This window comes from Linepithema humile, chromosome 2, assembly GCF_040581485.1.
Source record: "Linepithema humile isolate Giens D197 chromosome 2, Lhum_UNIL_v1.0, whole genome shotgun sequence".
NCBI classification, from domain to species: domain Eukaryota; kingdom Metazoa; phylum Arthropoda; class Insecta; order Hymenoptera; family Formicidae; genus Linepithema; species Linepithema humile.
The window spans coordinates 25,988,599-26,001,739 of NC_090129.1; the positions used below are offsets into that span (position 1 = coordinate 25,988,599).

Consider the following 13,141-nt stretch of genomic DNA (forward strand, 5'->3'; position numbering starts at 1 on the left):
CAAATTTACATGTGTACAAAAATACGTAATACGAATCAGTATAAACGTATTAAAAATCAATATAATGCATTATTCCATCGTAGTATGTTTTTGAAATTAATACAGATATTAAACCAAGATCCTGTTATTTATAATTTATTTACTACAATAAAAAATAAAATTGATAAAAAAACACTGCTAGACATAGTCTGATCTTCCATAAACTTCTTTTTTTTTTAAATTACATAGTAAACTTTTATGTTACTAAAAGCAGTTAGACATAAAAATTTTACGTGAATTATAAATTATTAATTTTTACTATGCACATAATTGAAAAATTGGTCGTTATATTGTACGTGCTTCAACATACATCACATTGATTTAAGATGTGTATATTTTATATGCTTTTTATATTGTATTAAATGTATGTTTAAGAGAAGAGAAAAAGGGTCAGCGATAATATAATATACGTGTGATCCGTATGATTGAAGATAATGCGTCGAGAACACAATTTCTATGTATGTATACACGAGCAACCATGTGTGTATTCATAGGTCACAGCGATAAGAACTGGTAAGGGTCATTCCTTGACTTGCGTGAACTCAGTTTGCTTTCGCTCAGCTACGATCACACATCATGAGGTTCACAGGTATAAATCGCGCATATATTATTAAAATATTTATTTGAAAAGAAGAAAGAAGAAAATTATATTCCTACAAGCAAATATATTTATTTTGGCATTGTAACAATGTATTACTAAAATTTAGGAGAATATCAATTTACTTTCTGTCTTTAATATACTTTACTGCAAAAGTTTTTAAAATTTCTACATAAAAAAGTAAAAATTGTAAAGCATGCGTTTTATTGAAGGATAGAAAATGATTCTGATATACAAATCACGTAAAGAAAATCCTTTTTTTGCAGATTTTGGTTTTAAACCAGCGAAAGGAATGGAAAGAACATTATTCATATTCTTATTCTTAAGCAGTGGAAATGTTGCGCAAAGTTTTTTTAACTCTGGGATGGAATACGAATATTCTTACAATGCTATTTCGAGCACTGGTGTATTAGTGCCATCCAATGCTGCTTCCTCGTGGAGTCTCAATGGGAAGCTCATAATTCAGGCGGAAAACGACTATGTCACAATACAGGTATTTTTAAAAAAATACATATATAATTTCACTTCTTTACTTTTATTTTTTCCCGATACAAAAACCGAAGTACGATTTTACAATAATTTATTTCTCAAATAAATTAATGTATTGCAACTTTTGATATAACATTCCGAATATTTCTTGCCAGTTACAATCACTGAAGACGAGTATGTGGAATGGAAATGTAAACGAAACAGGTACAGAGATCGATATCTACGACGACGCCTTGGAACTTTTGAAACCCTTTCAAATATCATACAACAAAGGACTCGTCGAGAACTTCAGCACCGAGGCGGAATCTGTGTGGGCGACGAATATAAAACGGAGCATAGCTGGAATTTTACAACTGGACCTTGTTAATTTGGAAAAACAGATTGCGTTTCAGTCTACCGAAGTAAGCTACAAGCGTTTGTAGATACGCACGGATGTATGCGTTGTGAATCATAAATAACTTCCGTTTCTTTGATAAGCATCTGCTACCGCGGCGGAAGTTCTTTATGACTCAATCTAATATCTTCTATAATGTTTGAACACAGATTTCACAAATATAATATTGACATATGTTGTATATATTGACATATTCGGCAAAAATCATAATTTGCAGATTAATCATTACGGAAAGTGCGATATTGATTACGTTGTAAGCAGCGAGGGTGAAGATCAGCGTTTGATAAGAAAATCGCTAGATCCGCGAATGTGTATCGGGCATCCGTGTCGCAATTGGTCGAATGTTCCTAATGTACAGTGTACCGATGAAGACCAAGTATGTAATCGCCCCCCTGATATTCCAATTACTTATGTAATTAATATAGTTTAACAAATTATGCCGTATGCAATTAATATATCAACACTTTCAGAATCCTATTCTCAAAAGTAGCGAGAGAATATATGCACTGCAAACCGATGGAACCGATCACAATATCATGTCCGTCAATGCATCCGGAAGTATTTACGTTCAGCCCTTTCAAGGCATGGGAGAGGCACACTATCATCTTGTTCAGTATGTTAGATACACTTGCATTATTAATAAATAACTTTTAATGAATAAATGTATAAAAAGATGAATCTCTATTTTATCACAAAACAGATAAATCACTAATCAATCTTGTTTTGTTCCACGCAGGCAGACTATCGTATTAATCTCAAAGAAACGTATAACGAAAAAGATCGTTACGAATAATTTACGAAATACAGTTCTTCAACACGAGCTGCCGGAAGAAGATCTCACGCAAGGTAGAAGCACGCCAGATAAAGATTTCGCCTTCAAATCTGTAAGTTTATTTCTCTCAAATTTTCTTTCACATCTATTTTTGATTGCAATCAAATATTAATTTTTTGTAGATAAGCCACTTATTGGATCGTTTGAGCCACAGGCTCGAGAATCCCGGTTTGGATACTGAAATTCACAATCTGCACAATACAACGATATCCGTGCTTCTTTATTATCTCGGTATGCTGGATCGTGTTGATTTGGACAAAGCCTACAATCGGATCTCGGGAACTAGTTACAAAGAGGAAACAGTACGGTAATACGATTGTTCGCGATCTCAATGTCTTTAGGATGAATTTTTATATCTCTATATTTGCCTCTAATGTAGGAATATGTTCCTCGAGGCGCTGCCGCAGGTCGGCAGTAAGGAATCCGCGCTGTTCATATTGGATCTTATTCAAAAGAACAAAGTATCCGACATGTCTGCGATTCAGCTTCTTATGCGACTACCGTTTCACATAAGAAAGCCTGATGTTCAACTATTGGTCAGCCTACAGCCGTTCCTCGCGCTGCCGAGCAAGATCTCCGCCCAAGTGCAAAATACCGCGATCCTCACGTACGGGACGTTGATATACAAGACCTGCCTGGTGCATTGTCCGTACGAGATGCTGGACGATTACGTGCGTCTGTACCTCGACAAATTCACAGGTACCAAATATCGACTTCATTTTCCATTTGCACCATTCGAATAAAAGCTGCGTCATCCGATTCGTGTTACAGAGACTACTCAATATGGGCAGAAGATGATCTGGCTAGAAGGTTTGGCAAACATACAGCTAGGCAGAGTTGTCGAATTCTTGGAGCCCATAGCCAGCGGCAACAATGCTGAATCGCGGCACTTTCGGGTGCTCGCGGCTTGGGCTTCTCTTCCCACGGCACCATTGCGGCCCGACGTTGTGAGCAATCTTTAAACCGTGCCTATTCGAGGGGACTTTATACGGATTAATTTCATGCTGCATGTAAATATTTATTCCCTTGCAGATTTATCCTGTATACTGGCCGATCTTAATCAATAGAACCGAGCATTTGGAGATGAGAGCCGCTGCGTTAACTTTGCTCGTTGTTTCGAGTCCTACGCCTAACAGATTGATGTCTCTGTATTGGTACATGCAAAGTGAGCCCAACCAGCATCTGTACAATTACTTTTACACAATGTTAAAATCTATGGAACGCACCACGTACCCTTGTTACAAACGCATGTGAGCACGCGTATAAATTTATCAACCAGAAGCGAAACGACGGCAGTGAATTTTCATTTTTTTTTACATAATTCTAACTATTAATCACTATTGCATATTTTTGCAGAGGCAGAATTGCGGCACAATTCAGCCGCATACTTCAGAAACCGACGAATGGCGAATATCTTGTTACTGGTAATTATTTAATGGATTATCAAGATTCCTCGAGGAGATTCGGCGCTATGTTGAACGGCGTCATCATAGCCAATCCTTCAACAAATATTCCGGAAGTGATTTACGTAACTTTGAATAATTACGGTAGCGGTACGCATATCAATCATGTATCCGTAAGTATGTTTCCAAAGCGACAACATTCCATAATGCAGACATTGGTGAATTTAATTGCTATATCCTTCAATGCAATATTAGTTGTATGTCAGAGCGGAAGGGATCTTCCATTCATTGGCGACTTCCGCCGAAAACCCGACGAATATAAAAGATATTCTGAAAGAATTCAAATTGAATGAACGACAAAAGGGACCCGTGCATTTAGAAGTAATTGCGCGTATTCAAGACAAAACAGTGTTGTGCGTTCACTGGAATGAAACGAATATAATCGATGGATTGAAGCGTAAGTTTGTAACTTACGTTACGCAGTTATAATAACTGCAACGTAATTCATGCATTTAATCTTCTAGACTTGTCTTCTTTATCGGACAACATGTATCATATGTATCACAACATGGAATTTCACGTTAATCAACAACGTATAAACGTGCCGCTGACCATAGAATCGGTGCAAGTGACCGATTTCGGCACTAACGTTAGACTTGCAATGACGGGAACGTCGTTGTTCTCAATGAGAGGAAATTTCACACGCGATTTTCCTAGACGAAATAATCATGTTATTTTACGGTAAAATTATATTTTATATATAGCTATGTGCAGTTTATAGTTTTAATCGTGCGCCTTTCTAAAATATTGTTCTAAAAATTGTGTCAAATTATTAATCCATGTAATCGATATTCTTTTAGCACATCTGTCCACGGTATTGAAATAATAGAGAATTACAATCCATTGCTTGATTTGTGGCATGGTGCCGAGAGGGTTCAGTCGCTGCATGGATATCTTCCTATTAACATTACAATCGGACTCGACGAGCATCCGTTTATTTCGTACAATACTCTAGGAGGTATCGGTCCTATTTTATTAAACGTTTTTTTTTTTGTTACATTTGTCAATTGTTACCACTTAACGATATCCAAAGTGATTCATAGAAATCGTAATTTATTTCTTCCAAATAAAATATTAAAAGGTTTCATAATTATCTTACATCTCGTCTTTTTATACTAAACTCGCATTGCAGGGCATCTTAAGACGGGAATTACAGCACACGCTAAAACGCTTACAAGCGTTAGGGGTGTCAATGTTAAATCGAAGTTGGAACGAGCTTGTCGTTTGTGTCCTGCGTCATACACAGTTACAAAATCGCCTTCCTCTAATCCGAAAGTAAGCGATTTAAAAGCACAAACAATTAATGAAGATGTAATCCATTCTTCTTTCCTTCCTTTTTCCATAGACTGTGAATATTATTGACGCTGGACTTCCCGAAATAGGCGGTCGACTGCAAGTAAAGGTATTTGATTGCGAAAGCACCGTATCTCAGGAAACGTTGTTCAACGATATTTGGTCCTCTCATCGAAGCAACTATCAGTAAGTAATGTAATCGATATATTCACTATCGTTATTATATAATCATTGTGAAATAAATCTTAATTTAATCGTCATGAATATTATAGAACGTGGCCAAGCATGAAATTTACTTTAATCGGACTGCATTTCTTGGATTACTTGACTTACTTGCCACCAAAAGGCAGTTGTGGATTAGCTGCTTATATCGAGTCACTCGAATCGGGACCATTGCAGGTGAGACCATCATATATATTTAAGTGGAATCATGAAAGTCAAGAGACAAATGTCTCCTATAAGATATATAAATGCAAAATAAATCATCCTAAACCAGATTAGTTTTATATATTGAATGTTTTTTATAGACGAAATTGGAATATTTGAAAAACGAGAAACATCACATTTTCTCCTTTACACACTACAACTTGGAATCTTCGAAAGTTCTTCATCAGTGGAACCTGGCTGCGTTATATGAAAGTACCAGTTCGTTGTCGGATGTCCTTAAAATTAAGGCGACCGAAATCGTGCCTGATGAACGCGTATTCAAGGTAAATTGAAAGATTTTACTACGACAATTCTGAGTAAAACTGAAACTGATCGATTGATTCAGTTTTGCGTAGAGGCCGAAAGACACGTACCGTGGCAATGGGAATTTTTGAGCGACAAACCGAGCGATTCGTCTCGCATAAAATTAAATATTGTCTGGGGATCGTCCGACACCGCGAAAGGAAAATGCAACGGATCTTCCGTATCGATAAATTTAATTGGCGAAATTAGCAACGAGCAGTTCGAGGAAAGCAAGAAAACAAATTGGCCTTACGGTCAGTGCAAGAAAGAATCTACGGGGAAGAAATTTGTGCCTTACACAGATGCTTGTTACGAAGTATCGAGAGAATTGTCGACCTTGCGGAGATACAAAATCTTCGCAGAATACAAAAATGTAAGTTATAGATTTTCTAAAATTTTATACGCAACTTTTTATTATGCCATAATAATTATAATGAAAACGACAGTTACCGGAGAACTTATCCAAGTTAGTCTGGAAAATGTATGCCTTATACGACCTGATCGGTGGAAATAGCAGTAACGCTAGAAAATCTGACGAGCCCGTAATAATCGCAACTTTCCCGAAAGAATCGAACGTTGGCGAACTGCAACTCAATGGAGACAAAATTGCCATTGAGTACAATTGGCGTTACATTGATATCTTCCTAGAACGAACGAGAATTCACAAGTATATGGAAATACCTTTAGTTAGAATGTTTTCTAGTAAGTAATGTTATACTGATCGTTTTAGTCGACTTAATTTTAATGAAATAACGATATTCTACGACTTAAAAATTGTTACTTAAAAATTGTTACGAATTGTTTTAATGTTTTAAATTTTAGGCACGTGCATCATAACGAAAAATTCCATAAAATCAGCATACAACACGGTTTACACTTTCGCTAAGAATAGTGAAGTAATATTACTCGGACAATGCTACGACGAGAACCCTAGACTTGCGTTAACGGCAGCGAACGGTGCATATGGAATCAATATAAACTTGACTGACGAATCAGGAACTACGTGGATTACAGCCGGTGAAGATAAAGGAACCTTGTATAATGCTACGTCAAATATACAGTTGCAATCTAATCATGTATTTTATACACTGGGAACTAAAAAGTAAGTACAGAAAATGATATCTAATGTTAAACGAGAAGAGCAAGAGTAAAATAAATCCGGGGTTTACCGACGTCTACTTTACACACAGACGGGATTATATTAAAAATTTGTAACAATTTATTTTTTTAATTTATCAAGAATGGATTTATATTACTCTTGCTGTTTAAATATAACACCAAAAAATTCACCAACTATCGTATGTAGGATCAAAACGGGCGACAATGCGATCGACATCTTGCTACCCAACATTTTTCTACATATGCATTGGACGCAAGAGCAAGTTCTACTCTTTTTCCCTAACCACGTGTTAGAATTTAGTTGTGGAATATGTACGCTTGACCATCCCAACATCGATAGATTATACGAAAAAGTCTAATTCAATATGTAAAAAATATATGTATATATGCGACAAGTCAACGATTCTTACGATATTTGATATACTCATAGATAATTAGATATTAAAATATCACAAAATAATATGATAGTGTTATTCATTACTTTTTAATATCTGATAAACGGTATAATACAAAAAATTGTATTATTGTAAATTGTATAATCTAATTGTATTATTAGAGCTCGAATCTTCGGCCGTCGGAACCAATTAGTCAATCAATATTCGAAATTTTATCGCACAAAGTCAGTTTGTTATTGTTAATGAACTAATTATTAATGAACAATTGCTAGATAGTACAAGCCGAACATCCGAGCCGCGGACACAATTATATTACATTTTTTTTCTGTTGTAAACTACAAATTTTAAACAGGTAATAAGCAGATCTAATGCATTAAACTAAATGACTGAATGATTAAAGCTCTAGATTTTAATTACTAGCCTTAAATGCGTTTGTTTACTATTTATTATAAAATAAATCTTAAAAATATTAGATAACGAATTTTAGATAAATGATAAAACTTATTTATTAACCAGTCTTAACTGTTACAGAACTTATACTATGCTAAATTATATACGCACGCACGTTACATTAAATACACGGTACATAAACTACGATGATTCTTACACAATTTCGATAAATTATTTCGTGGTTATACTTTCTTTCATAACACAATTAATTAAAAATTATAGATATAAGTTTTATTGTGATGTACTTTAAAATCTCATATATTTTCGATAAAAAAAAAAAAAAAATATATATATATAAATTATTTTAATTAATTGTGAGGTACTTATTTTTGCCCAAATACTTAACTGCCCTTAATACTTAGTTTCCTCAAAATCACGATATGCAAGAAATGAACGTTAAAAAGATATTTTTCATGAAGATAAAAAACCTTTTCACATGCAAAATAGCTCATTGTTGCTTTTTTTCCGTTCACAAGATCACTTATTCATTTTCAAGGCACATATCTAAATGCTGGTTCATAAGATTTTCTGATATTATCTGCATACATACTGGACAGGGATATTTATTCTCCTTAGAGTTATTTTCTATGGCAAGCGCATCATCATTATCATTATCTTTATCTTCATCATCGTCGTCGTCGTCGTCGTCATCATTCTTATCATTCTTATCATTCTCATCATCCTTTATTATCATATTGTCATCACTAAAGACGCTTCCAATGCATTCTTCTAAATGTTCATTTAATGATACCTCGGGTGCGATTCGTGCGTTACAAACCAAACATTTCTGCTCGACATCCGTTGTGTCGCTTTTGTCGGTGCTGGTACTTGCGCAAGGTTGAGGTGTTGTGCTCTCAACAAGTATAGAATCACTCAAGTCGGAATTAGAGGAACTACTTATATTAATTACGTTGTCATCGTATGATGCACGTGAAGTAGAGGGAATGGCAGCTTTGCGAGCTGTATCAGCTTCCAGAAGGCATTCGTCTAAATGCTCATTGATGTTTGCTGATGTGATCATTCTACTACAAACGGGACAGCTGACGTAGTCAGCCGTGTCGCTTGAATCGTCTGACTTCAAACGCTTATTAGGAATATCAACGTCTGTTGGTGGCAGCGAAAGCATTGGTAATGTTGGTTCCTCTTCGTTGGTAAATGGTAACATCAATTCGTTATTATTATTATTATTATTGATGTTATTGTTAAGCTCATCAACTAATGAAGTAGCATTTATTAGGCATGAATCTATATGTCTATATATATTTTCCATAGGTACGTTACATATGGGACAAAATGCGGTTCTCGGTTGCCTCTGTTGATTCTGTTGATTTTGTTGATTTAAAACTGGATGGCGGGTGTGCAACAGTTGCCGAGCCGATTCTGACGGTAAATCATTTCCACTTGATTCAGGCCGACGCGAATTTCGCTTTTCCTCGTTTACAAGTGGAAATTTTTTTAAGAGACTACTTCGACCACTGCTACTGCCTCCCAAAACGCCGGAACAAGAAAATGTAAGAGATTTAGAAGGTTTATCCTTTTCTACTTTCGGCCCACTACCGGCCCAGTAATGGGACGCATTACTGCCAAGGGTGCCTACTTGTTTCCATCCTAGCAAAAAATCTTGAGTATTCTCATTCACAGCACGAGACGAATTTGTACTACCATTGCTCTCCTTACTACTACTAGGCTTATCATTGTTCGTTTGAGTGAATAATTTGAAGTCGTTTTGAGTAAAAACTTTCGAAGATGTGGGTTTAGCTGCATTTATCGGAGTATTTGTTAACCAATCAGAGATATTTCTATTCGGCTTTTTATTCTTCAATATCGATTTTGATTTTTCGCTTTGCTTTGGACGTGATTTAAAATTCTCGGGCTCTTTTATCTTTATAAAGTGACCGCCACAATTAACTTCGTGTTCGCGCCACCAGAAATCTGACGGACCGGGTGCACGATTCATAGCCCGCCGTACCGTCCCAAAGAATGGAGGTTTGTATCGACAAGGTCCATTGCATTGCCACCAATGCTGTTTGTAGAGTTTTACTTCATTATGGAAGTTGTGATAAATCTGCATTTGTTTAATGTAATAAAGTCATGTTATTATAGAATTTAAAAAATTTTTTTAAAAATTTGCATCAAAAATCAAATCAAATTTAGTTAAAAAATTATTTTTATAAGACTTTAGATTATTCCATTTATTGTGATAAATTACTTCTAGACAGTTTAAAAAATTATTTCAGTTCAATATGTATTTTAGAAGAAACATAACATGATATAGCATAATTTCAATTTTGAAATGAATAAGTTATTGACTCACCGTTATATTAGTTCCTGCTTTTTTATTTATCCTGTTCATATGCTTGCAAAAATTTGGTCCATGACCATCTCTGTCGCGATCATTATTTGTCAAGAATAAATATGCATGGATCATCTCGTGCTACAATATGATAAAAATATATATTTAAAATAGTTCAATATATAAAAATTTACCACTTTCTAATTATTAAATACATTGGAAAGCTTACCAACAAGGTTTCCACAAGATCTTTTCTTGGTCTTAATATGAGTAATGGTGCACTGAGTGATATTATACAATGTTTATTACGCCGGTGAAAGGAACAAATTCCAGCACAACTGTCAAAAAAATTAGATATGTAAATATTAATGCACAAATAAATTTTATAATGCAGGCTTTACTGTATATTTAAAATAAAGAATTTATCTAACCATTTAAAGTCTACATCACATAAGAAATATTTACCTTGTCATTCTTTTGCTCCACTTGACTTCAACAGGCGACAAAACATTCCAAAAGAATGTTGCATTAAATTGTACAAATAACTTGTAAATATTAGGCGTAGGATCAATCAATTCCAATGCTTTATCAACCAAACATATATGAAAAGCATTTTCCTGAAAACAAATCATTTTCATTTTCAAATCATGCAACTCTACAAATTTATTTTTAATACAATAACAATTTTCTTGAAAGAATATATAATTCCTTAACAATAAATACCTTTTCTGCTACACCCATGCGATTCAATCCATGCATATCGTATGCCACGTGAAAATCTTGCGTTTTCTGAGATGCCATTATTTTCTCACAACCTTTGTCCTATTCCACTAAACCGATATTCTAAAACACTTTATGTAATAATCCTTATTTATTGAGATATTTTATATCAAGTAAAAATAAATAGAGGAATATTTCGGAACATTCCACAAAACATATCACAAGCTCGCACAATACAAATTACATCCATCTGAAATGATTTGGAATCTTCGCGATGATTGTTGAGCTTGTTGAGTTTAGAACGTAGAACGGTTGAGAAGATGAGAAGACCGATGAGAAGGATAGTCAGAAGAACATAAAGGAAGATACACTAGGAGCGGAAAAGCAGAATCAAGAATAATGGAATTTTTTTATCCAATCAAAACTCTCGTCAAATAGAACAGTCTCTCGTCGTAGAAGACAAAAAACAGAACGATACTGACTGCTACCAACACAAATTTTTTTTGGCATTGAAAATTGTGGATGTTCCTAGAATAAATCTTCCTAGAATAAATCTTCCTTATTTCCTAGCATTCTGTTTCGTGCGTAAAATATGAAAATATTTATGTATATTCTTGAAAAATCGTGTTTAAACTGATAATTTCGGCGAATTTTCAAGGATATTAAAGAATACGTACTCAAACTGTTGTTGTCTCTTACTAAAATATGTTTCCTTGATAATTTTGATGATTTTACAAATGCTGCATTATTACGAAGCGAGGTTAAAGGCTTGTCGAATAACTGCTGTTCAAATAAATTTTTTGACAATTAGTGTGTGATAAATATTGTCTCTCCTGCTTTCACATTTAAAGAACAATTATGGTACGATATTTTCTTAGATTTTCGTACATTGGTACAAATTACAGGTACAATATAAAACACTTCAGTTTACCGGGCATATTTTTATCACAATGATTCTCGTTTGCGTTAAATCTATATTTTATTTTTTTTAATCATGAAATGTAAAGTATTATCATTTTTGTAAAGAGGTTTGCAAAAACAGAACGTTGGCGATATATTCATTCGAGATACAGATTCCGTTCAAGGTGCTTTAGAAACTGCTTTATTAACCATCGTTCCAAAGAGCCTGATTAGACCGACTGTAATTCTTTCTAGCAGGTAACTTTTCTATATTTTATGTCTTGTGCAATTTATTGTATTATATATTATCTTATCTCTCATGATATAAAATATATATTTCAGAACAGATGCTGGAGTTCATGCTTTATGCAACACTTGTCATGTAGAACTTGAAAACAAATACAATCATATATATGATTCATCAAATGTAAAAAAGTTTGTCAATCGTTATTTTGGCAAATGTGGCCATACTATTAGGTAATGGATAATTTTTAACGACACCCTTTCTAATGTAGTGTATGATGTCAGTACATCTTTAATATTTATTAAATCTATCTTTTTAGATTATTGGATAGTATACCTGTGACACTTGATTTTCATGCCAGATATTCATGTAAATCTCGTACTTACATCTATAGATTTATGATACCTAAAGTACCTGAAGAACAACGGGTGTCTCTTCCAGAATTGACACATACTCATCACGTAAGGTAGATATATAAAGAAGTATAAACTAATATAACTTTATCTTATTGTAATTGTATGTCTTAGGGCACATGATTTTGATATAGATAGAGTAAAACATGGTTTACAATTGTTTATGGGAAGGAAAGACTTTACTACATTTAGTGCAAAAACAGTAACAGATCGTAAAATTCGCTATGTACGTTCCTTAGACACTTTTACTTTGGAAGAGGCATCACCTCTGATGCCCTTTGATCCATATTCTGAAAATTTTACGTATTGGCACTTTACATGTAAATCAAAATCTTTCTTGTACAATCAGGTAATATTTTAATATCATAATCAATACGTTTTTAGTACAAGTGTTATGAATGTGTCACAAGGGATGCTTTCTCTTTACAGGTCAGACGAATGGTCGGAGCTTTAATCTCATTAGGATTAGGAAGAATAACAGAGAAAGATATTATTGTTATGTTACAAGTTCCTTCGCATTATAATTGGAATCCTCGTGTTACACCTGTACCACCACATGGTTTGCATCTTTTGTATCCAGAATACGATCCTGATGAATTAAGACGGTGTACTATATTGACCGAGCAAGAGCAGGAATCGCAATTGGAGAAACAAAAATTGCAAATGGAATAGAAGTGGAAACTGTGATGGAAAATTCCATTTTGTCACATTGATGATACATAACATAAACATATAAGACGGTTTTTAGAGCCATTTTTCTATATATTTGT

The 13,141-nt window shown here is 34.3% G+C and overlaps 3 protein-coding genes across 3 annotated transcripts; 2 read left to right on the forward strand and 1 right to left on the reverse strand.

The window, feature by feature from the left end:
* The first annotated feature begins 478 nt into the window (after nt 1-478).
* Nucleotides 479-7,832, forward strand: LOC105667881 (uncharacterized). Its single transcript, XM_012359981.2, has 22 exons — nt 479-628; nt 904-1,130; nt 1,282-1,527; nt 1,738-1,896; nt 1,991-2,133; nt 2,257-2,404; nt 2,475-2,659; nt 2,732-3,051; nt 3,124-3,299; nt 3,385-3,602; nt 3,709-3,928; nt 4,011-4,212; nt 4,280-4,496; nt 4,616-4,773; nt 4,948-5,090; nt 5,161-5,294; nt 5,381-5,507; nt 5,636-5,818; nt 5,881-6,210; nt 6,284-6,539; nt 6,660-6,939; nt 7,144-7,832. Exons 1-22 carry the CDS (start codon nt 616-618, stop codon nt 7,313-7,315), a joined length of 4,257 nt encoding a protein of 1,418 aa, XP_012215404.1. The 5' UTR covers nt 479-615; the 3' UTR covers nt 7,316-7,832.
* On the reverse strand, nt 7,833-11,193 carry mh (maternal haploid). Its single transcript, XM_012359982.2, has 5 exons — nt 10,818-11,193; nt 10,560-10,711; nt 10,324-10,432; nt 10,116-10,235; nt 7,833-9,866 (listed from the first exon to the last, which is right to left on the reverse strand). The coding sequence occupies exons 1-5, from the start codon at nt 10,893-10,895 to the stop codon at nt 8,283-8,285; spliced, it is 2,043 nt and encodes a 680-aa protein (XP_012215405.1). The 5' UTR covers nt 10,896-11,193; the 3' UTR covers nt 7,833-8,282.
* Nucleotides 11,194-11,349: 156 nt separating this feature from the next.
* LOC105667853 (tRNA pseudouridine synthase-like 1) lies at nt 11,350-13,139 on the forward strand. The gene is made up of 6 exons (XM_012359936.2): nt 11,350-11,719; nt 11,841-11,972; nt 12,057-12,191; nt 12,278-12,424; nt 12,486-12,720; nt 12,801-13,139. Exons 1-6 carry the CDS (start codon nt 11,673-11,675, stop codon nt 13,041-13,043), a joined length of 939 nt encoding a protein of 312 aa, XP_012215359.1. The 5' UTR covers nt 11,350-11,672; the 3' UTR covers nt 13,044-13,139.
* The last annotated feature ends 2 nt before the right edge of the window (nt 13,140-13,141 follow it).